The sequence below is a fragment of the Lithobates pipiens genome, unplaced genomic scaffold (genome assembly GCF_037356315.1).
Source record: "Lithobates pipiens isolate NorthernLeopardFrog02 unplaced genomic scaffold, aLitPip1_a1.2 Scaffold_30, whole genome shotgun sequence".
Classification (NCBI taxonomy): domain Eukaryota; kingdom Metazoa; phylum Chordata; class Amphibia; order Anura; family Ranidae; genus Lithobates; species Lithobates pipiens.
Genome location: NW_027507791.1, coordinates 41,416,373 through 41,441,059, shown reverse-complemented (window position 1 = coordinate 41,441,059; position 24,687 = coordinate 41,416,373). Strand labels below are relative to the sequence as shown.

At 42.3% G+C, this 24,687-nt stretch overlaps 1 protein-coding gene across 2 annotated transcripts in view; it reads right to left on the bottom strand.

Annotated features, from left to right (window-relative positions):
• Nucleotides 1-202: 202 nt before the first annotated feature.
• Nucleotides 203-24,687, bottom strand: part of LOC143942699 (NACHT, LRR and PYD domains-containing protein 3-like) — a 73,530-nt gene continuing 49,045 nt past the window's right edge. The window contains exons 9-11 of one of the 2 annotated variants that reach the window (XR_013264822.1): nt 23,047-23,211; nt 19,769-20,754; nt 203-291 (exon numbers count right to left, since the gene is read on the bottom strand). Coding sequence is in view for 1 of the 2 variants with exons in the window: in XM_077464077.1 (XP_077320203.1) it covers nt 20,667-20,754; nt 23,047-23,211 (253 nt within the window). In the remaining variant the exon portion in view is untranslated. Of the gene's footprint in view, nt 292-16,265; nt 20,755-23,046; nt 23,212-24,687 lie in introns of those variants that run through there. The other variant, XM_077464077.1, reaches the window with a different exon arrangement.

Below are 24,687 nucleotides of genomic sequence, written 5' to 3'. Positions count from 1 at the left end.
TAAATAAAAAAAATGATAATCTCAACCTGAATGCATTAAATGAAGATGGAAGGTTTCACATTTCTGTGCTAAATATTAGAACATCAAACCTACAAACACCGGAGGATGACAAGATGTGACGACGCATTTCTGTATAGAGAACATTTCCCCTCTTTTATCATATGAATAATAATACAGGAGAGTGAGAATCATTCCTACCTGACGGATCAGCTCCGGAGATAATGTGGAGACAGAAGTGAACTTTGTTCCCATAGGGCGAGGTCAGTAGGGTGATTCTTCTTTCCTGTCTCGCTGCATCAAATAAAAAGCATGTAAGTGAAATCATATACCGCACTTATTCCCAACACAGCCATATCTAGACAAGTCTGTATATCAGATCATACTGTTTTTTGTATTTACAAATGTCATCAATTGTAGATGTAGCGCCCTCCTAGGTAGGTGCTAGAAGAGAGTGTAGTTTTGGGTCTTTCTGCTTATCAGGAAGATTGTTAGGCAAACTTAGCATCTATTGGTGAGGTCTGCTTATGGTGCTCATGGTGCTCATGGTGCTCATGGTGCTCAGGTACAGCCCAGTTTGTCTGAATGTTTCACACTGGTCCTGTAGAGAGGCATATTGGACAGGGGGAGGAAACCCGGCAAGTGAGGGCACAGGCAGTATTACAGCCCTGGCTACTGGCAGAGGAAAGTGCCTCCTCGCATGCTGGGTAACTGTATAAATGCCAAGAGTATGTGTGCTCAGGGTATTCGGCTGGAGAGTGGGGTCCCGGAGGGAGGAGGTTAGAAGCTGCCATGCGGCCTCGGGTGGTCGACCTGAGGGCCTGAAAGTCAGAGAGAAGCTGAACCCAGGGGTTCTGCAGAGCTAACGGGAAGGGGGACACCAGGAAGGATCTGATTCTGCCTAGAGTGAGTACAGATCTGTGTCATTGGGCCTGTCCTAAGAGGGCCATCCCTTCAGCTAGAAGAGTCAGTAGATGGGTGTCAGTCAAGGGGATGCTAGAGAGTGTCCTGGAGATACAGTATTTGCATCAAGTCTGTTGCTAGAGATAGCAAGAAGACTAAGCCCTTGTACACACGGTCAGAGATTCCGACAACCAAAGATTTTGTCCGAAACTGTTGTATACACACGGTCGGACAAAGTTGTCGGAAAATCCGACGTGATGATGTTATTTCGTTACGACGGGACTACGTTCAGGCTAGTAGCCAATAGCTTTGGTGTAGGAATTTGATCTGAGCATGCGTGGCACTTTGTCCGATCGGAATTCTCTACACATGATCGGAGTATGTCCGATCGGAGCATTTTGTCAGAAAATTTTACCGACATGTTGGAAAACTTGGTCCGTCGGATATTCAGATGGAAACAGTCCGATGTAGACCACACACAGTCGCAATATCCGACAAAACGGTCCGATCGGACACATTCCGTCGGAATCTCCGACCGTGTGTACAAGGGCTTAAAGGGATTGTAAAGTAAAATTTTTTATTTTTTTAAAATAACAAACATGTTATACTTACCTCCACTGTGCAGCTCGTTTTGCACAGAGTGGCCCAGAACCTGCTCTTCTGGGGTCCCTCGGCGGCTGTCTCGGCTTCGTCCTGCAGATGCTTCTCACGTTCAGGCGAGCTCCCTCGTATGGTGAGAAACACCTGCGGGCGTGCTCCCATGATACAGCCGCTCGCTGTATCACACGGCCCCGCCCCCCCCGGCGCGCTGCGTCATTGGATGTGCTTCACAGCAGCGCGAGCCAATGGCTGCGCTGCTTTCAATCCATCCACTCCAGCCAATCAGCGACCAGGCTGAGCGGTGAAGAGGACGGCGGGGGCGAGCGCGGGATTTTCGAGGGGGTCAGGTAAGTAAAACGGGGGGACTGTGGGGGCGCCGGCACTGTCAGATGTTTTTTTCACCTTAATGCATAGAATGCATTAAGGTGAAAAAACATTTACCTTTACAACCCCTTTAATTCTTCAATACAAGTGGCAGTATGGTAAAAGCAGTATGCCTGCTTAAACAAGTAATCCGGTGAGAGTTGTCCTTATCTACTGTGAATAATTCCAGTTGGAGTATCCCCTTCTCCCATCCCAGTTCCAACAATAAATATAAAACCAAATAACCTGAACTATTTATTGAGTGACGCGCAAATGGAAGTAGGTATGGATTGGTGACAAGTCCCGCAGTGGCTGTCTGCAAAGTAATTAGAGGGAGGACTAAGAAGTCATCATACAGCAAGTCCTACGGGGACAGTGCTACATAAAGATAGGCCCCCGGAGTTGAAAGAAGAAAGCATAAATGAAGGGCTGGCATGACAGGGTTAAAAGGGGTTGGCATAAGAAAAGGTCTTCTGGTCAGTGGGAAGTATTATTTAAAGAGTACTCACGTGATTGGCTGGGAGGATTGTATAAGCTGCAGTAAAGGGATCTGTAGGAGGGTGGTCTTGGGAAGTTAGGAAGAGCGTGCTGGAGACAATGGTCCACCCTCCCACCCTTATTAAGTTACATGGCGTGTGATCTACGGTTGGGAATATGTTTTTTTTGAGATTTAGTCATGGCAGTGGGCGGGGTGCAAGGTCCTGCTATGTGTTTTTTGAGTGAAACAATATGTACCTTTGTAGGCTCCCAGTATTATGGTTGGTGGTATCTGTATGTAGTGGTTTGTCTCTGAATCTGTGTTTGTTGCGGCTGGAGGCCTAACATTTTTCTGTGGTTTACGCGGGTACGAGAAGTTGATGCCCACAAGCACTTTGTGACTCCTGTTTTTTGACAGAATGTACTGGATGATCATATGTTGATATGTTTATAATGTTATTTATTTGATTATGGGCCCTGGATTTTAAGGGGCACAGGGTGAATGAGAACCCCACTATAATCTGTGCTAGTCAGATTCAATGCTGTATATATGTATATATAATGTGTGTTGGCTCATGCTGTTGGGACACACACTGTCAGATGCTAATGTCATGAATTCCAGCCACCTGTCTGTTGGGTTGTATTATGTAAATTAGTTTAGTCTGGCACATTGTTGTTTGGGCTAATTAACCCTGTGTTGATGTTTATGGTAATGTTTATTGAATTGGTAGTGAGCTAGGAGCCGAAAAGTCTTATCCCTCAGTTGATTTAGATAATTAGCTCATGCTAATTAGGTTAGGTTTTAGTCTTCTACTGTATTATAAATACTTGGCATTTTGGTTCTAATAAAGCAGTCCATGTTGAGCAGCTAAGCAAGCCTCGTCTTGTTTTTTGCTTGTAAGCGGTTGGAATAGCTGATATCTATATTCAGACTTAGGAAGCGGTATACCGACGGAAGTACTTAATCGGAGTGTGGGATCGGTTCCGTCACAATATTGATTTAATTAAAGGCTGCTATGGCCACTGTACCCCATCTTAAGCCCTGTGTAGTTGTTCTTCAAAACGTTGGTGGAGGAGTGGTGGCATAGCAGTTTTTGGGGATAGCAAAGAATCTTTTATACCCTAGTCACGATAAATGTCAGAAAATTAGATCTGCTGATGATTCAGTGTGGCAGTGAAGACATTTACATATTTATGTGCTTGACTGACGTAGCCAATCTAAAATTGCCTGCGTTATCAGGAGACAATCTGCAGCACTTGCTACAGTGAAGCTGTTCCCTCTAGTGCTCACCCTGGACTCTATATTGTCACATTCTTAAAGCAGAGTGAAGAAAACCCGAGAGTGCAGCAAATAATCTTGGGAGATGTAGTCTGAAGAGCCAGGTTTTGTACTGAAGTCGGACTACTGTGGACTGCAAGTACCAGCTGCAGTGCCGTCTTTAATATTGATTGGACCCTGGGCAAAACTTTTCTTGGGCCCGCCCCCCTCCACCCCCCATGCAGTTTTGCTCTCCACCTGCTCTGAGACATACAATAAATAGCAGCTAGACTCAAAATCAATTTACTGAATCAGATCAGGCATCTATTGCAATTGGTTGCCAGAGGTTACAGTTTATCATTACCGCTCACTGACTGGTTGCTAGAGGTTACAGCACACATTACAGCTCACTGATTCATTGCTAGAGGTTACAGCACATCATCTCCTCACTCCAGGGGTCATGCTATACATATGAATGCCGCCTTTATTTACATATCTATGCAGCTATTTACATATGAATGCTGCTGCTATTTACTTATGAATGAGGCTGCTATTTACATATGAATGCTGTTTTTTTACATGTAAACACAAGGTCTGCAGGTGAGTGATCTGTACACAACAATAGGGCAGAGATGGGCAGCATTAGTAGCAGCACTCCACACTGAGATATCGGGACACAGCAAGAGACAAGGAAATTTAAACTGGGATAGTTGGCAAGTATGAGGCAGGTGCTTTGGGCCCCACAACAATGACAGGGCCCAGGGCAGCTGCCCCTTTTTACCCTGCCTTAAAAACGGCCCAGAGCAGCCGGCTCAGAATTCTGGGAGAGGTAATATATAGCCTGTCCTGGGACTCTCTTGGGACCTCAGCCTTCTTCTGGCAAGCAGTGACCCGGGAGGGTTGGGGGAGTGTAATTCAGTGCTGCAACCTTGGGCGTGAGTGTGGAGCCGCATCTGCCATTGGCAGTTCTGGCCAGCCTGGTGGCAGTGGAAAGTCCACTCTCATTATCTGCAACACAGATCCGGCTGAATGACTGTGTGCAGGGTGTGCGGTCGAGCACCCCATCTTCCTGATCACAGCATCCGCAGGACCCTGCTTCATGACTTTCCCGCCTTTCCCACAAGCCTGGTGTGGTGGTGGTGAGTGGGCAGTAGCCCACCCTATTTGCACCCCAAGAGACACTGCATGCATACACCTTTGCTTCTGTTATCAAAGCCTCATAAAGGAGACACATTTACTTTGCTTCCCTTAGTAGAGCCTATTTAAGGAGACACTGTACACTCGCTGTCGCACCCTTGGATGTTAGAATATAGGAGCTGTACTAGGCCCTTATTTGAGCTAGCTGAAGACACAGAACACCTGCAAAAAAATGACTCCTCTTGCTTCATTCATTAGTGTCTGCATGTTTACAGTCAGAAATGTATGAACCCAGGGTATCAGATGGGTAAGGAGACATGCAGTCAGTGCAACCACTGGAGTCAAGTATCTTTAAGCAGTCCTCACGTGCTGGATCCCTGGACAGGTAAGTGCCCTTTTATTAAAAGTTAGCAGCTACAGTATTTGTAGCTGCTGACTTTTATTTATTTTTTTCAGACTGAAGAACCACTTTAAAGACAAGCAAGTCAGACTATGAGACTCTAAATGTGGTTGTAAAGGCACGAAGAGTGCAGCCCCTCCCAATACTTACTGAGCCCCCTTTTGATCATGCAATGTCCATGAGAGCCTTGGCTTTCCGGGGACTCGCAGTCCTGATTGGTTTTTGGCAGCAGCCGGAGCCAATCTGGAGACGGAGAAGGCGGGACCAAACCACAGCTCCGTGTCTAAATTGACACACAGAGCAGCGGCTCGGGAGTGCTTCTGCTTGGTTGCCCCCAGTGCAAGCTGCTTGCACTGGGGGCAACCAAGCAGGAGCACTCCCTATCTTGTGACCATTTTTGTATGAAAGAAAAAAAGTATTTTTTTTCTTGGAGTCTTTTTCATCTTTTAGGCTGCGTCCACACCTGGGGTTTAGGCTGGGTTCACACCTGGGGTTTAGGCTGGGTTCACACCTGGGGTTTTAGGCTGGGTTCACACCTGGGGTTTAGGCTGGGTTCACACCTGGGGTTTAGGCTGGGTTCACACCTGGGGTTTAGGCTGGGTACACACCTGGGGTTTAGGCTGGGTACACACCTGGGGTTTAGGCTGGGTTCACACCTGGGGTTTAGGCTGGGTTCACACCTGGGGTTTAGGCTGGGTTCACACCTGGGGTTTAGGCTGGGTTCACACCTGGGGTTTAGGCTGGGTTCACACCTGGGGTTTAGGCTGCGTTCACACCTGGGGTTTAGGCTGGGTTCACACCTTGGGTTTAGGCTGGGTTCACACCTGGGATTTAGGCTGGGTTCACACCTGGGGTTTAGGCTGGGTTCACACCTGGGGTTTAGGCTGCGTTCACACCTGGGGTTTAGGCTGGGTTCACACCTGGGGTTTAGGCTGCGTTCACACCTGGGGTTTAGGCTGGGTTCACACCTTGGGTTTAGGCTGGGTTCACACCTGGGATTTAGGCTGGGTTCACACCCGGGGGTTTAGGCTTGGTTCACACCTGGGGTTTAGGCTGGGTTCACACCTGGGGTTTAGGCTGGGTTCACACCTATGCAAATTGGATTTGGGTTTCCCCGCATCCAATTCGCAGGAAATTTTGACTGGCTCTCTGTGGAGCCGGTTCACACATCTCCGCAGTGGCAATGTGCAATTGTGGTTGGAGTAACAGTTTAAATGCGGTGTAATATAATGTTCTCTTCCTTCATTATCTTTATAATGCATCTGTCCTTGAAGCTACTGTACAAGTTAAACATTTATGTTCTTACGATGAAACATTCCTTTTAAATCACAAAAGAAGAATTTATTATTTGTTTAGGTTTTGTGAGATCCGATTTTATTGGGTGCTATTCTCTTCTTTACAATGGAAGACCTTATTAAAATCTTTAAAGCGGGAGTCTGCTGGGAGTCCGCCGTTTTTTTTTTTTTTTTTTAAAGCCAGCAGCTACAAATACTGCAGCTGCTGACTTTTAAAATAGTGACACTTACCCGCCCAGCGCGCCCGCGATGTCGGTACCCGAAGCCGATCTCTCAATCGCCTCTCGGGTGCTGCCGCCGCCATCTTGGGTATGGGAATCAGGAAGTGGAGCCTTTCGGCTTCATTTCCCGGTTCCCTACTGCGCATGCACGAGTCGCGCTGCGCAATAAGGATGGTCCCTCTGTCTCTGGGATCCGTGTGTTTCCCAGCAGGCAGCGGGGGACTTTCAGAAAGGGGCATAGATTCTGAGGAAAGGGGTGTACCTTCTGCAGAATCTACGCCGGAAGTGGGTGCAGATACCTGTACTGTACAGGTACCTGAACCCCCCTCCCCCCTGAAAGGTACCAATTGTGGCGCCGCAGGGGGGGGAGGATTCCAATGAGCGGAAGGTCCACTTTAGGGTGGACCTCCGCTTTAATATAGGGGAAGAAGTAGTGCTAACTTCAGGTCCCGGAAGAATATATGCCAGCTTCTATTGCACGGTACCCGTGAGTGTATGGTGTAATGAGTTTAACATCATAACAATTCATATTTAGACATCATTTCTTTTTAGCAATTAGAAAAAAATATATATATATTTTTTTACTTTCTGCTATAAAACACCAATAAAAAAAAAAAAAAAACACCAATATTTTTTTTTTTTTTATCTAATTTAGTCATCAATGTAGGTCAATATGTATTCTGCTACATACAGTATTTTTGGTAAAAAAAATCTCAATAAATGTATATAGATTGGTTGGGATATTTTTATGGAATTTCTTTTTTTTTAATTTTTTCTACTAGTAATGGCAGTGATCAGCGATTTTTAGTGGGACTGCGACATTGCGGCAGAAAAATCTGACACTAAATGACAATTTTTAGAGACTAGTGACACCAATACAGTGATCAGTCAATATGTATTCTGCTACATATTTTTGGTAAAAAAAAAATCTCAATAAGCCTATATTGATTGGTTGGGATATTTTTCTGGAATTTCTTTTTTTTTTTCCTACTAGTAATGGCAGTGATCAGCAATTTTTAGTGGGACTGCATATTTAGACATCATTTCATTTTAGCAATTAGAAAAATATATATATATATATATTTTACTTTCTGCTATAAAACACCAATAAAAATAAAAGAAAACACCAATAATTTTTTTTTTTAAATCTAATTTCTTCATCAATGTAGGTCAATATGTATTCTGCTACATACAGTATTTTTGGTTAAAAAAAATCTCAATAAGTGTATATTGATTAGTTGGGATATTTTTATGGAATTTTTTTTTTTCTACTAGTAATGGCAGTGGTCAGCGATTTTTAGTGGGACTGCGACATCGCGGCAGAAAAATCTGACACTAAATGACAATTTTTAGGGACTAGTGACACCAATACAGTGATCAGTCAATATGTATTCTGCTATATATTTTTGGTAAAAAAAATCTCAATAAGTGATTATTGATTGGTTGGGATATTTTTATGGAATTTCTTTTTTTTTTTCTACTAGTAATGGCAGTGATCAGCGATTTTTAGTGGGACTGCATATTTAGACATCATTTGATTTTAGCAATTAGAAAAAAATATATATATTTTTTTTACTTTCTGCTATAAAACACCAATAAAAATAAAATAAAACACCAATAAATGTTTTTTTAAATCTAATTTCTTCATCAATGTAGGTCAATATGTATTCTGCTACATACAGTATTTTTGGTAAAAAAAATCTCAATAAGTGTATATTTATTGGTTGGGATATTTTTATGGAATTTCTTATTTTTTTTCCTACTAGTAATGGCAGTGATCAGCGATTTTTATTGGTACTGCGACATCGCGGCGGAAAAATCTCACACTAAATGACAATTTTATAGGAACTAGTGACACCAATACAGTGATCAGTCAATATGTATTCTGCTACATATTTTTGGTAAAAAAAAAATCTCAATAAGCGAATATTGATTGGTTGGGATATTTTTATGGAAATTTTATTTATTTTTTTCCTACTAGTAATGGCAGTGATCAGCGATTTTTATTGGTACTGCGACATCGCGGCGGAAAAATCTCACACTAAATGACAATTTTATAGGAACTAGTGACACCAATACAGTGATCAGTCAATATGTATTCTGCTACATATTTTTGGTAAAAAAAAAATCTCAATAAGCGAATATTGATTGGTTGGGATATTTTTATGGAAATTTTATTTATTTTTTTCCTACTAGTAATGGCAGTGATCAGCAATTTTTAGTGGGACTACAAATTTAGACATCATTTCATTTTAGCAATTAGAAAAAAAATATATATATTTTTTACTTTCTGCTATAAAACACCAATAAAAATAACATAAAACACCAATAAAAAATTTTTTTTAAATCAAATTTCTTCATCAATGTAGGTCAATATGTATTCTGCTACATACAGTATTTTTGGTTAAAAAAAACCTCAATAACTGTATATTGATTGGTTGGGATATTTTTATGGAATTTTTTATTTTTTTTTCTAATAGTAATGGCAGTGATCAGCGATTTTTAGTGGTACTGCGACATTGCGGCGGAAAAATCTCACACTAAATGATCATTTTTAGGGACTAGCGACATTAATACAGTGCACAGTGCTAAAATAAATGCACTGTCACTATACGCATGACACTGGCAGGGAAGGGGTCAACATCAGGGGCGTTCAAAGGGTTAAGGTGTTTTCTAACTGTGGGGGGAGGGGGATGCTTTGACTAGGGGAAAACAGAGATCCAGAAACACAAGATCTCAATTTTCCCCTCTGGCAGAACACGCTGGTTGGTTCTCGCTTTGTCCAATTGCAGTGGGAGCGCGTCGCCAGCGGCGTGCAAGCGTGCCTCAGCCCCCCCCGTGCAGGAAATCACGTACAGGTACGTGATTTCACACCGGAGGGCCGCCCTGCCACAGTATATCTGCGTGGGCCGGTCCAGAAGCGGTTGAGCTGAAATGCTAGACATGTGCATGGCAAAAAAAAAGAGTCTCGTTCATTTTCGCCTTTTTACGTTTCCGTTGATTCGCAACGATTCGCAATTTCGGAAGACGAGAGGTTTTATATATTCGGACTAGTTCGTATTTTCGTAAAACAGATATATTTTCGTTGATACGAAATAATTCGGAATTCCGTTACGATTCGTAATTTTGTAAAAAAAAAAGTGATAATGAATACTAAAGCGCTGATATGATTTAAGACTGAAAAAAAAATTAAAATAAATTTAAAAAGACAACTAAATGACGAGAGCCGCAACCAATAAAAAGTGATCTACCACTAATAAATTAAGTATATTATCTGTTAACAATTGGCTCGCTACTATCAACCTTTGATAAATGCGGAGTGCCACCTAAACACATAATAGATGTGACGGTATACATAACAAAATGAACCAAAGATAGGGAATCGTTCAATAAAAATACAATACAAATCTTCTGAACAAAATGCAATAATAATAATAATAATAATAATAATAATAATGACCTCCTGTGAAATCCCCAGTCACCTTCCAACAAACTAGGCACAAAAAATCTCTGGAATTCTCACATACATGTGACGATCAAATTGACTCCAATCTGCGGCGAGAACAGTAAAGTATCTTCAAACCCCTTTTATAATTCCGTAATCCTCGATACAAGCTATTCCTTTCACCACATATGCCGATTCTCAGAAAAAAAGAATAAATAATATCGCACAATATTTTCTGAAAACAACTGAGCTGTGTAATGCCGTGTACACACGACCGGACTTTTTGACAGCAAAGGTCCAACGGAACGAGTCCATCAGACAATTCGATTGTGTGTGGGCTCCATCGGGCCTTTGCTTGTCAAAAATCCGGCGGACTTTAGAAATAGAACATGTTTTAAATTTTTCCACCGGAACTCCGCCGGACCGAGAAATCCGTTCGTGTGTATGCTAGTCCGACGGACAAAAACCGACGCTAGGGCAGCTATTGGCTACTGGCTATGAACTTCCTTATTCTAGTCCAGTCGTACGTCATCACGTTCCAATCCATCGGACTTTGGTGTGATTGTGTGTGGCCAAGTTCGTTCATTCGGAAAGTCAGTCGTAAACTCTGCCGAAACTCCGTCGGAAAGACCGCCGGACCTAGTCCCTCGAAAAGTCCGGTCGTGTGTATGCGGCATTAGGCTAAGATGGATACACTCACATGTGCCCAGGTAAAACAGGCGTGTTAGTAACAGCCAGGCTCGTAGGCTTACTCCTCCTCACAGCACCTCCATGTATCTCAACACTGGGGTGACGTCACTGGCTCCTCCTCCCGACGTTTTGCGTCACAGGTCAAGTGACTTTTTCAAGGGAATCGCAATTTTGTAAGACGCGAGGTTTCCTATTCGGACTCGTTCGTATTTTCATAACACAGTTATATTGTCTTTGATACGAAACGGTTCGCCATTCCGTTAGATAATAATTTTCGTTTTATTCGGTACGCTACTCGTAATTTAGTAATTGTTACTTTTGTGAGATTGCCTTTTTCGTTGATTCGTACTTTCGTAGGAAATAAAGAATAATAATTCCTATGCTTGATTTTCTAATAAGCGCCGTACTTACTCCAGTCGTCTCCCTCCGTCACCAGACCGGACTCGGTCTACTCCTCGACTGAATCTAAAAAGATTCAGGAACGCAGTGTGACTCGGACACAAAAGGGATAAGCTAATTGGCTAAAGATATTAAGTAAATGTCACATACCTGACGGTAGAGCCTGATATGCAGCCTAGGACGACAGGAGGAGTCGCCTAGGTGGTCGTGAACTGGAAAGAGGAAGTGGGACAGGAAGTCCCACTCAAAAGAGGGTACCCCCCCCCAAAAAAAATGACATGTCAAATGTGGCATGTCAGGGGCCGAGGAGTGCTTAAAGCGGAAGTTCCACTTTTGGGTGGAACTCCACTTTAACCTGTATACACCATCAGTACTGCCTTTTATTCCAGTGTCCCCTCTGTGAATGATTTATAAATATAAATGCTGCAAATACCTCATTTAAGAGCTGAAATTGCGATCACATGACCAGTCAGCTCTCTCCTCCTCCCCTCCTCCTCCTCTCCAGACTGACATCAGCAGAGGAATCTTAGCCCCGCCCACTGCATCTCTCAGAGGAGGAAAGGAGAGAGCTGGTCGGTCATGTGATCGCAATCTCGGCAGGGAAATTAGGTATTTGCAGCATTTATTTTTATAAATCACACAAAGAAGGGGGATACTATAATAGGAGGCAGTGCTGATGGTGTATACAGGTTAGAGTGGCTTAACAACCACTTTAAGGTTTGAAGACACAAATGTAGCCATTGTGATATATATACATATATACACACACATATATATATATATATATATATATATATATATATATATATATATATTCAATTTAGTTTTAGTTATAGTCTTTTGACTAAAATGCAATTTTAGTATTAGTTGTATTTTAGTCATCCGAATTGTCTTAGATTTAGTCGTATTTATTCATCCGAATTGTTTTAGATTTAGTCATATTTTAGGTATCTGAATTGTTTTAAATTTAGTCGTATTTTAGTCATGCGAATTGTCTTCGATTTAGTCGTATTTTAGTCATCCGAATTGTTTTTTGATTTAGTTGTATTTTAGTCATCCGAATTGTCTTAGATTTAGTCGTATTTTAGTCATCCTAATTGTCTTAGATTTAGTCATATTTTAGTCATCCGAATTGTCTTAGATTTAGTCGCATTTTAGTCATGCGAATTGTCTTAGATTTTGTTGTATTTTAGTCAACCAAATTGTTTTAGATTCAGAGGTATTTTAGTCATTCAAATTGTCTTAGATTTAGACGTATTTTCGTCAGCCAAATTGTTTTAGATTTATTTGTATTTTAGCGCTCCAAATTGTCTTCGATTTAGTCGTATTTTAGTCATCCAAATTGTTTTTGATTTAGTTATATTTTATTCATCCGAATTGTTTTAGATTTATTCTTTTTTTAGGGATCCGAACTGTCTTCGATTTAGTCGTATTTTAGTCATCCAAATTGTTTTTGATTTAGTCCTATTTTAGTCATCTGAATTGTTTTAGATTTAGTTGTATTTTAGTCATCCAAATTGTTTTAGATTTAGGTTTATTAGGTTGGCTCTGAACTGTACAGTGCTGAACTCAACTGTTGACATATTATATATTTTTGAATATCATATAACTTGTATATGCATTTATGAGGTACAGGAGGAAGGGCGGGTTGGAATTTTAATGGGACATCTTTACCATAGTGTTCAGGCAATAAAAATCTAAACGAGAAAGTTGACATTTGAATATTTTTGTATATGGAAATATATTATATGAGGGGAATGTTTACTATCTGTTTTAACCCCTTCCCGCCGACATAACATATATATACGCTCTGCAGGGATAGGAAACAGAGAACTTGTTCCTTCTGTACGGAGCTCTGTGTTGATTGCCAACCTGTGTGGGCTCCTCCCTTACAGTCTCCATAACATAATATAAACATCCAGTAGGGATGAGGGAAGGCCACATAATGGAGGGCGGGGGTTGTTTCTCCTCTTTAATGAAGGAAACCCATCCAGTACAGATGTTTCATGGCGGAGTTCTTGGCTCAGGGCAATAAATATGACATGGGAGGTGTTTGCCACTGCCGTCCATCACTTCTCACCAAGGTCTCACAGTTCCTGTCCTCAGTGCCATGGGGGGAGGGGAATTGGGCCCCGTCACTCACCTCACAGCTGTCCCCTCAGGTGTTATCTCACCTTCAAGTGTGATTGGGAGAGAAGACCTGTCACTCATCTCACAGCTGTCCCACCTCCCATCTACTCCCCTGTAATTGGCTGGGAGAGCTTGTCGCTCACCTCACAGCTGTTACTTTAGGCCTTCACACCTTTTGGTTTTTTTCCTGTGATTGGCTGAGAAGACCTGTCACTTACCTGAAAGCTGTCCCTCACAGGCATTCCCACGTTCCAGCTACACTTCTATGATTCACAGACAGTGAAACTAGGAGCCTTCACCTCTGAATCTCACACAATCTCTTATGGAGTCCCTCAACGATCACCCTTGTTACCTGTGCTCTTCAACATCTACATCCGTCCACTCCTCAAAATCATCAGCAAATTGGATCTATGCTTCTACTCATATGCTGACGACACTCAACTCTACTTCCACATCACTGGACAAAAAGACCAATATCAGGAACTAGAAAAATGCCTCACATTGATAGATGACTGGATGACCACAAGCTCCCTCAAACTCAATGGATCGAACACAGAGCTTCTTCTCCTCAACACAAACCGAAATACAAAAACTAAGACCCCATGGAGTCCACCCACCATCCTTGGACAGACCATCTCCTAAAGTACCAAAGCTAAAAGTCATCTTTGAGATGTCTATGGATGCACAAATAGGATCAGTAGTAAGCAGATCCCATCATCTTCTCCGCCTGCTACGTAGACTCATCCCCTTCATTCCAGAAAAGGAGAAAGAAATAGTAGTTGGAACAATCATCAATTCGCGACTCGACTATGTAAATTCCATCTACATAGGACTACCTAAATACCAGATTGCACACCTACAAGTCCTCCAAAACACGGCAGCAAGAGTCACGGGGAAAAAAAAAACGGGAATCCATCTCCCCATCCCTGAGGACCCTACATTGGCTAACGGTAAAGGATAGGATCACATTCAAGACCCTCTGCCTCACCCACAAATGCACACAAGGAAATGCTCCTCAATACCTATGTGAGAAAATAAAACACTACACACCCAATCGTAGCCTCCGATCAACTAACCAAAACCGCCTCCTCATCCCCAAGTCTCGCTACAAACAAAGGGAGAACAAAGATTCACAGTCCAAGGAGCATGGCTATGGAACGCTCTACCCGCGAACATCCGCATGGAAGAAAACCATCGGCCCTTCAGAAAAAACTCAAGACCCACCATTTATAAGAAGCAGGACAACACAGGACGGACCAAGCGCCTTGAAGCGATTCAGTTCGCATTTGCAGCGCTATACAAATCATTCATTCATTCACATGGTCGGACATCCCGACAGAAAAAGTCAGATGAGAGCTTTTCATCAGATATTCTGACCATGTGTATGCCCCATCGGACTTTTTCCATCGAAAATTCAGACGGACTTAGATAGAGAACATGTTCTAAATTTTTCAGACGGAAAAAATTTTGAGCGGAAAAAACGCTCGTCTGTATGCTGTTCCGACGCACCAAAAAATCACGCATGCTCTGAAGCAAGTACAAGACGGAAGCTATTGGCTACTGAACTTGATCCGGATGGTCGGAAATTGGTGTGACCGTGTGTATGCAAGACAGCTTGAGTGGAATGCCATCAGAATTCCATCGAAAAAAACCTTCAGAGTTTATTCCGACGGCAAAACCGGTCGTGTGTACATGGCATCACATTGTGCAGCTCCGTTCCAATGTCTGACAAACATATTACACTTTACATTTTGGCAGCTAATTTGTACACTTTTGTTCTCCCTTTGGTACAGGAAGAGTACCATTTTTATTTTCTGTGACCGGTTATATATTTTTTGGTGCTGCTTAAAGTAGATGTGAAGGAATATCTCTGTGTCCCAGAACATGGGGCGCAGGCTTATCTTCATACCAACCTAGAGGGCTATTAGGTGTAACAAGAAAAGGATCACTGCTACTCCAGACCAGCCCAGTTGAATAAACAATAAGAAGTGGCCTAAGTCTACATGTCTCCACTACACCACACACCTGATGCATTTCACTCCATTGACCGGGGGTTAGTCATATGGCCCCTATACCTTATGACTAAGTCCCGATGGACAGGGCAAAAAGAATCAGGGTGTGTGGTGGAGACATGTAGGCTGAGGCTGCTCCTTATTGTTTATTCACCTGGGCTGGTAGCAGTGATGCTTCCCTTATTACACCATTTTTTTTTGTTAAATAGTTATGGTGTCTGCCTGCTTTCTCCCTTTTCAATTGCCTCCTATGGAAAATACTTTGATTTTGTGCAGCTGATCTGTAGAATTTTAAAATTATTTATCAAAAACAAAAAGAGTCAAATGCTTTGGGTTGAAATATGACTTTTGCTTAAATCTGGACCACTCAGAAAAACACAAAGTGGGGGAATTGTCCCACAGGAGTGGTACAGACCTGACTTGGAGTTTATGTGAACAGAAAAAAATGAAGTGCCAAATAATCAGTTCAAAAGTCTGTATAAGCTTTATTCTTGACAAAGAAGTCACAACTAGTAGAGAAATGATAGCCAACGCGTTTCTAGAGCCAAGAAATCCCTCCTCATCAGGGCTGAGGTTTTGGTGGCTAGGTATCCTAATACATCCTCCCCAATTAATATCTTCGGCTGAAAATGTGCATAACTTAGTGACTGTTGTGGAACTGCTGGGAATGCTGATGATTTTCTGTTCAATGTTAATATTTTCAATTGTAGACAAAAAAAAGCCTATGTTTTTGTTCCAGATGCAATATGCACCATCATTCATTCAGAAATTGCATTGGGCCCATACAAGCTTGATATTTGTGGTGCAAATCTCTATACCCTTTTCCTATCTTTTGTCTCTGAAACAAGACACTAACTTTTTTTTTTAACTCCAGATGCAATGTGCTTGTTTTCTCCCTCAGAAATTGTGGCCTATCCAATAAAGACTTCACAAAAAGGTGTGGTGCAAATTTTTTGCTTTTTATTTTCAACTTAATACAAAAATGTCTTAATTTCTAGATGCTATTTGCCGATTCAGCTACTCACAAATTGCAGCCTGTATTACGTCACTTATGGGTTCACAGATTTCATTTCCCAGCTACTATAGCTGAGAATGCATCTAATAAAGCATTATCTGTGTTTGATTAGCTGCAGTAGAGTGCAGGGGAAAAAATAGGGATCTAAAAGTCAGTGCATCTCATTGGGAAATAAATCTAAAAGAGTGAACAAAAGTCCTGGATGGGTTAACTCCAATGTAAAAATGCATATAAAAGCAAGGGAGAAGGCCTTCAAAAAATTCAAGGCTGAGGGATCATCATCAACATTCAGACTTTACAAGGAATGCAACAAGAAATGTAAGGGTGTAATTAGGGCGGTTAAGATAGAACACGAAAGACACAGAGGAGTAAAGCAAAAAAAATCCCAAGAAATTATTTTAAAGGGCAACAAAGCTAATAAAGGAACTGGGGGATATTAGTTATGAAGAAAGGTTACAAGCACTGAACTTATTCTCTCTGGAGGAGAAGAAACGCTTGGGAGGGGATATGATTTTAATTTACAAATACCGTACTGGTATGTTATGGTATGGTATGGTACACGTGGTCAATCATTAAGATTAGAAGAAAAGAGATTTCATCTTAGACTTAGGCGTGGCTTTGTTACCCTGGACAGCCGCCGACTAGACTGACTACATGTCACAGTGCCGGAGATCAGGTACATGAGCCTGCAGATAGACACAGTGCAGGGAGATGGGCAAAGTGAGGCTGCAGATGGACACAGTGCAGGGCGATGGGCAGAGGCAGGCTGCAGATGGACATAGTACAGGTAGATGGACACAGTGCAGGGTGATGGGCACAGGGAGGCATGCAGATGGGCACAGTGAGGCATGCAGATGGACACAGTGAGGCATGCAGATGAGTACAGTGCAGGGAGATTGGCAGAGTGAGGCATGCAGATGGACACAGTGAGGCATGCAGATGGACACAGTGAGGCATGCAGATGGACACAGTGCAGGGAGATTGGCAGAGTGAGACATGCAGGTGAGCATAGTGAGGCATGCAGATGGACACAGTGAGGAATGCAGATGGACACAGTGTGGCATGCAGATGAGCACAGTGCAGGGAGATTGGCAGAGTGAGGCATGCAGATAACCATAGTGAGGCATGCAGATGGACACAGTGAGGCATGCAGATGGACACAGTCAGGCATGCAGATGAGCACAGTAAGGCATGCAGATGAGCACAGTGCAGGGAGATTGGCAGAGTGAGGCATGCAGATGAGCATAGTGAGGCATGCAGATGGACCCAGTGAGGAATGCAGATGGACACAGTGAGGCATGCAAATTGATACAGTGAAGCATGCAGGTGGACACAGTGAGGCACGCAGATAAGCATTGTTGACCATCTTTTCCACTTACAGTAGCTGCTGCATTTTTCACCCTAGGCTTATACTTGAGTGCAGTGAAGCCTCAGAGACTGGTTTCTCTGCACCACAGAGTCAATGTGTCAGGACCTGGACTTTAACCTGGGACATCAACTGTGTCTGGCAATGAATCTTCTCACTGACCTATCTGAGATGCTGGACAGTGCCTTGTCAGATCCTTTAGACAACCCTGTGTTGTACCTTGATTTCAGCTGAACCTTGAACTCTTTGCTCCTCCCATGAACTTCCTGATATAAGCCATGTCTCTGCAGTTCCTCCTTGCCAGAATATTGCGCTATCTCCTGCCTGTATCTCGCGCCTGTCTTCCCTGCTGCCGTTTATATGTGCTACTGCTCATTATCGACCCTTGGCTTGTTCCATGATTTCGCTTCTGCCTGATCCCAACCTGCAACAACTCGTTACCGACCTTTTGGCTTGCTTTCTGACCACGCTTCTGTTTGACCCTTACCTGCTCATCCGCTACTGAACCCTGGCTTGCTCACCTCCTGGTGGGGCGATCCTGAGGACCGCGACCTGGTACTAACACACAGCTAAACCCATCTCCACCTTCAGGAGCTCTGGTGAAAACCGGTTAGTACTTAGACTCCACACCTCAGGTGAGCCTGTGTCATCTGCCAGGGTGACTGCATGCGTACCTATCCTACTGGTTAGTGGTAGTCCTGCAACTGCTATAGCAATTGGTCTTCGAGCCTGACCCCTGATAGTGACACAATGTTGTGTTGCATCCTCCAGTAAGGAAGAAGTTCTACAGGTGCCTTGTATAACCAAGCACACAGTTACCTGCATATCTTTTCACCTATAACTTGCCATTTACTTGTTCCCTGGATTACAAATACTTCAGTTTAAAAAAAGCTAGCTGAAGAAAGAAGAGGACAAGAGACTGTTACTATTTCTATAAAGTATTATTACCTCATCGTACATTCTTAACTGCATTAAAACCTAGGTGGGGCCCTTGAGTATATGACATAAATGTTGGTATTGTATTAAACTGTTGTACAGTATTGTGCCTGATATTGCATTGCCATTCTATTGTGTACGTGCTCTGAGGTAGTGGTGGGAAGGTGTTCAGTATAAGTGATTGATCGTATTGAGCATAAGCCACCCTCTGCCTGTCTGCATCTGTTTTTCAAGTGACTATTGAGTTCTGGATTTCTCCTATAATTTCATTGTTATTATTTCATTCTTTATATTGAGGTTACCGCTGTGGGTAAATGTATTGAACCAATCCCTCCCAGTAAACATATATACAATATACTGTGTTATTTTTGTGTTGCACTTCACCATTGGGTCTTAGGTACACATGGTCGGACATTCCGATGGACAATGTCCGATAGGACCGTGTTGTTGGATAATCCGACAGTGTGTGGGCTCCATCGGACTGTTTCCGTCTGAGTATCCGATGGACCAAGTTTTCCAGCTGGGCTATAAAATTTTCCGACAACATGATCCGATCAGACTTTGTCCGATCATGTGTAGAGCATTCCTAACGGATAAAGTGCCACGCATGCTCAGATCAAATTCCTAGACCAAAGCTATTGGCTACTAGCCTGAACGTAGTCCCATCCTAACGAAATAACGTCATCACGTTAAGTACGATCGGATTTTCTGACAACTTTGTCCGACTGTGTGTATGCAACAGTTTCGGACAAAATCCGTCAGACAAAATCCGACGGATTTGGTTGTCGGAATGTCCGACCGTGTGTACAAGAGCTAACACTAACATTACCATATTGCCAAAGGGTTTGAGACATTAGTTGGGGTTGAGAGGCAGAGTGCAGACCCAAAACAATTATCAGCAGCTCCTTCGGGGGTCAGTACTACACCAGTTTCGTGGTAAAATTAGGTGCCTTGGCTTATATTCGTGTCGGCATGTACTCGAGTATATACGGTGAATAAGTAACACAATAAAATAACATGTTATAAAAAGAAGTAATAAAATAAATACAATTAATAAATACATTAAAATCAGCCCTGTTACTCCTGTACAGACCACAATGCAAACTGCAGTATGGGGCACTCACATGTATGTAAATGATGGCACATGTGAGACACCGTTGTGACCAGAGTGAGAACAATAAAACTGTAAACAAGGGAAAGAGTCATTCCAGGTGCCACACATCCAACAGAACCATGGGTAGTAATGGTAAGATAAGCCTCCTCCATGATGAAGCCCCTTGTGTGGGGCAACTAGCATTGGGGGTGGGGCCTGAATGGAGTCTGGGCTGAGCCTACTCTTACCATTGCTACCATTTGTATATATTGAGCTGAGGCAAGTCCCCCTCACACTGCTCCGCAGCTGCTCACTGGACTTGGACCTTCAGAAGCCTGGAGCAGCACTCCATAATTTTTGTGTGATCAATAATACTCCGCCATTATTTATGGTATGCACTATACTATTAGAACTTTAAAAGGTCAGTGTCATTGGTGCTCTCCTTGAGAACTGTAACGTTTTCTGAAACCACATGCAGCTTTAAAGGCATACTTTATGCATGGAATTAAAAGCGTTTTTGTATTTACAATGTTGCCCTTTGAGTTACCTGAAAAGACCCTCTTTCCGCTGAAGGATAAATTAAATTTTTTTTTTCATTGGTAGATGTCCCCTAGGCCACTGCCCAGCTCCCCGTGTCCTTAGTTTGGCAATCCCTTGCCTATTAGGACAGACTCGATAGACCACGAATGGACAGTGGATCTTTTTCCTGACGTTTCTATTAGACTATAAAATGGCCATTACTGATTTCTGAGGTTTAGCTCCTATTGACTTCAGTGGTGTTCGAATTCAGGATCTGATCTTCGGTGCATTAGTTAATCTATGATGTTTAATTTTCTTCTTGGGTCAGGTTTCTCATTTGTAACACTTATTCTCCTCCTCATCCACGCCAAGGTTCCAGTTGTAGCAGAGCTTCTTCCTCTCTGGGATTATCATATAGACACCTTCAGTTTTGGTTGGAGCGATTCCAGCTTTTTCAAATGACTTTTAGCTTCATCTGACAACAACATATTCGTAATCCTATAATACAGCAAATACATGTTTATTATATCTCAGACTATCTGGGATGCAATAATGCAGGATATATATGATGATTATTATTGTTCATAGGCCTAATTACTCATTGGGCAACACAATGGCTAAGCAGTTAGCACTTCCACCAGAGCAGCTCTAGGCTCATTGTTTCAAAGTCTAACCACACTCGAGGACTACATGCATGAAGTTTACATGTTCTTCCCGTACATGCATTTCCTCACACACTCCAAAGACATGCTGATAGGTTAATCCTGTTTAAATTGGCCCTAGTGTGTGTATGTATGAATGTGCGTTAGGGACCTTAGATTGTGAGATCCTCAAGGACAGGGACTGATGTGAATGTACAATATATATATTTATTTTCAGGGGTCAGGATGTGGGGAAAAGGCCCTAGTCCAGCCCCTCAATATTGGGACAAGGTGTCTTGCAAGGTGGGAAGGTTTTATCACCTACTTTCAAGGTACCCACCTAATGACAGGCATGTGGCCTGGTATGGTTCAGAATGGGGGTGGGGGGGTGGGGGGGGGGGGCATTGCTCTCTTTTTCCCTGGATAAGTGTCTATATGAAAAGTCACATGGAAATTAGCAAACACACACCATGACAAAAGTAATAAAAACACCTTAAAAATGTAAACAATGCCCTCTGATGTAAATTCATCCTCATCATCCTTCCATCTGATGGGGCTTTACAAACCCCAATAACTTATTGCTCAAGGATTTTGCCCTGCTACAAGGACAACCCCTCACAAGGCGATGTTGATCTGCCACACTACCACCACCAAATGACAAGATATCCAGTGCTAATATAATGTAAGCACACTGTGAGGAGATCATTGACCAAATATGATCATTACCCTTTTTTGATCAAATATGTCGCCCATGATCCCTGGCTGCTTTTGCACTAGCAGTCAGTGATTTGGGTGGTCAAACTTGTCAAATGTTGTCCATTTATTTTTTGGATCTGAGGAAGAGGGGCTGCCCCTTGAAATGGTTAGCCATATTGGATGCTGAAGGGTCTTCCTGCGTTACAGGCTAAGCGTTGCCGATCTGGTGACAGCCGCATCTTGATTATTTGATATGCTTGTTGACACTATGCATTTGTGAGTATATTATTTGCTTTTATTTATTAATAAAGTGTTTACAAAGGTAATGCGCTAGGCTTTTTCACCCTCTGTTTTATAGTGCTGCACAGTCCTAATAGGGCGGTAATGCATCACATCACTAGATCATAGGTCGCAAGAGTGGAAAACTTACCAAATTCTAAGAACCACATTTGAGCACAGTATGAGGGGATCCTGCGTGACATCATTGGCCAAATATAGTCATGACCTGGTTTCAGGTCACATTTGACCCAAACCTGAAACTCATTTCTAATAGTCAATAAGCTAATTGTTAATTATGCTGCTACTCTATGGTAACCATTTTTATTGCACTATTTTTAATTTTCTCTTATATGAATTGTGACAAGTTGGGGATTTTCGTATCGCATTGGTAGTACAAAACAGTAAGTTTACTCCACGCCAAAAGTGTATTTTCAGGGCTTTTTCTGCCCACTTTTTAAACAAAAGAAAAGTTCACAAAATAATATCTTTCTACACAGGGGGTTCTCAACATCAATACAACAAACAAACAATATCCAGCCTCGTGGCTCTATTTGCAACTTTACTTCTCAGGCCTCATGCCTTGGTCCTCCAGACCATCTAACAGACAGTCCCAGTGCTCATGCACAAAACACTGTACCTTTGTCAGCTTGGCTTCTTATGCTGCAGCTACCTGCTGCTACATCTCTCACAGGCTCGGGCCTTTGTTTTGTCCTGACCTGGACGGTACACATGTGACATGCTCTTCTCACAGCTCCCTTATCATACTGACCCTCTCGGGTGGGTGGGACACCGACCTCTAAATCTGTCTCTAACATAAACCCACTACACACCTGTATCATTACTGTGTCTGTTTTCTGCAAAATCTGGTCCAGACCGCCAGATTAAACAGCGTCTCTCCCTGCCACGGAATATACAATATGTAACGTGCTACGTAAACTATTGGTGCTATATAAATACCTGTAATTACTAAATATTCACAATTGCCAAGTGTTTGGTGAGTTCAGCTATCTAACAAAGATTGCCTGCTGTGATTGTCTCTGCTCCATATAGGCCAGGAATAGAGGTCTCAGGGATAAATAGATCACTATTACAACAATTGAACTCAGAATATTTACAAGTTTTGGATGCAAACTGTGCAGAATATTATTGTTTCAGTCAGTCCTGTTATACTTACTGTAATTTCTCTACCCCACTTGTTGTCAGCGCTTCTATCAGATCCCTAAAATGAGGACCCTCCAGATTGTTCCCAGACAGGTTCAGTGTCCTCAATGTCAGGTTATCTCTTATTCCAGATGCCAGGTGGGGGCAGGAACTGTCTGTCAGGTTATTACCAACTAAACTGTGGAAGAAGAGAAAATTAAGAAGAAAATGAATTTCTTCACTTTATACAACTCTAGAAAATACAAAAGGTAGATCCCCAACACTAAATTGTGGGTGCTCATGTCAGATGAAAGATTTGTATGAGGTTCCGATTTCTCATTGCGGTAAGATCAGATTCCCTGTATGTGTGTATGACTATCTACAATCTTTTCTATTTATATTGAAAATAGTAAAAAAATATATACTCCGCGCAATAATCAATATAATAATGTGAACTCAATATATAATGTAATTAGCCTATTAATAGGCTTAACGTGATTGCTGCCCATACCACTTAAGGCCCGTACACACGATACGAAAATCGGAAGTAAAACAGAGAATAGCTGAATTTGCAGAGTATACATTTTTTGTTGTATGTGAACTCAACTTCCGGTTTTCGTTTAATTAGTGTGGTTTTCATACGGAAAAAATCGTAAGAGCAAGACTACCCATCCTCAGAAAAGACAGAATACATACAAAACTTGTCAACACATTATGTCACTTCTGAAGTTGTATTCCATCAATTTTTGTATGGCGAGTAAATTCTTAACTTTCGACATGAGACTAGTATGCAACAAAAAATAAACAAACGGTCGTTCCAAAATCTGATCGTGTGTACGAGGCTTTAGAGTGTATCCACATGTTATTCTCAATATATCAAACAAAACAAAATATAGTGTAGTGCAACCAAAGACAAATAAAATAAGTCCAAATATAACAAAACTCCACCGTTGTGCAACTTTTAGTGACAGTTCATAAATTTCCAGTGACTTCAGTGACCACCACCTCTAGCTGGAATGCCTGCTTACCTCCAAAAGTTGACCCCACCACAGAGTCACACATGCCTGTGATTGTATCTCTCAGGATGCCTTGGGAAAACAACTCCTCCTCCTGGTGTTCTTGGAAAAGACAGACCTCCTCCTGGGTTCTCACTATGTAGACCCCACTGCAGAGTCACAGACAGTTATTGTAAGGATTGTAAGGATTATTGTAAGGATTTTTCAGGAACAGGAATCCTCATCACAGGGCACCTAGACAGCTCAGACCTCCTCTCATTCAGTAATGTGTGGCCATATAAAACAAAGTCAAACCACAGTGTTCTCTGTTAAAACTGTAACTTAGGGATAAAAAACTCACATACAAATGTGAAAAATATGCATATCATTAATCATGATGTGAACGGAGAAAACGTCCTGAATGGTGACACCTCACACCTGTACGCATTACGCTCTGATGAGCTTCTTCATCAGGGGAGGAGCCGTCAGAAATTAGAGGAATAAACACACTTCTACCTTAGCATCAATCATCACACAAATTTGGACAGCTGTACACTCAGCTGAGGGGGATCATCACGAGTGACACTGGACTCTGTGTCACATGACATCATATCCTCTTCCTCCCTGCTTGATGTATAACGTGTGGGCACGTACGTCCACTCCTGAACAGGAAGTGACAT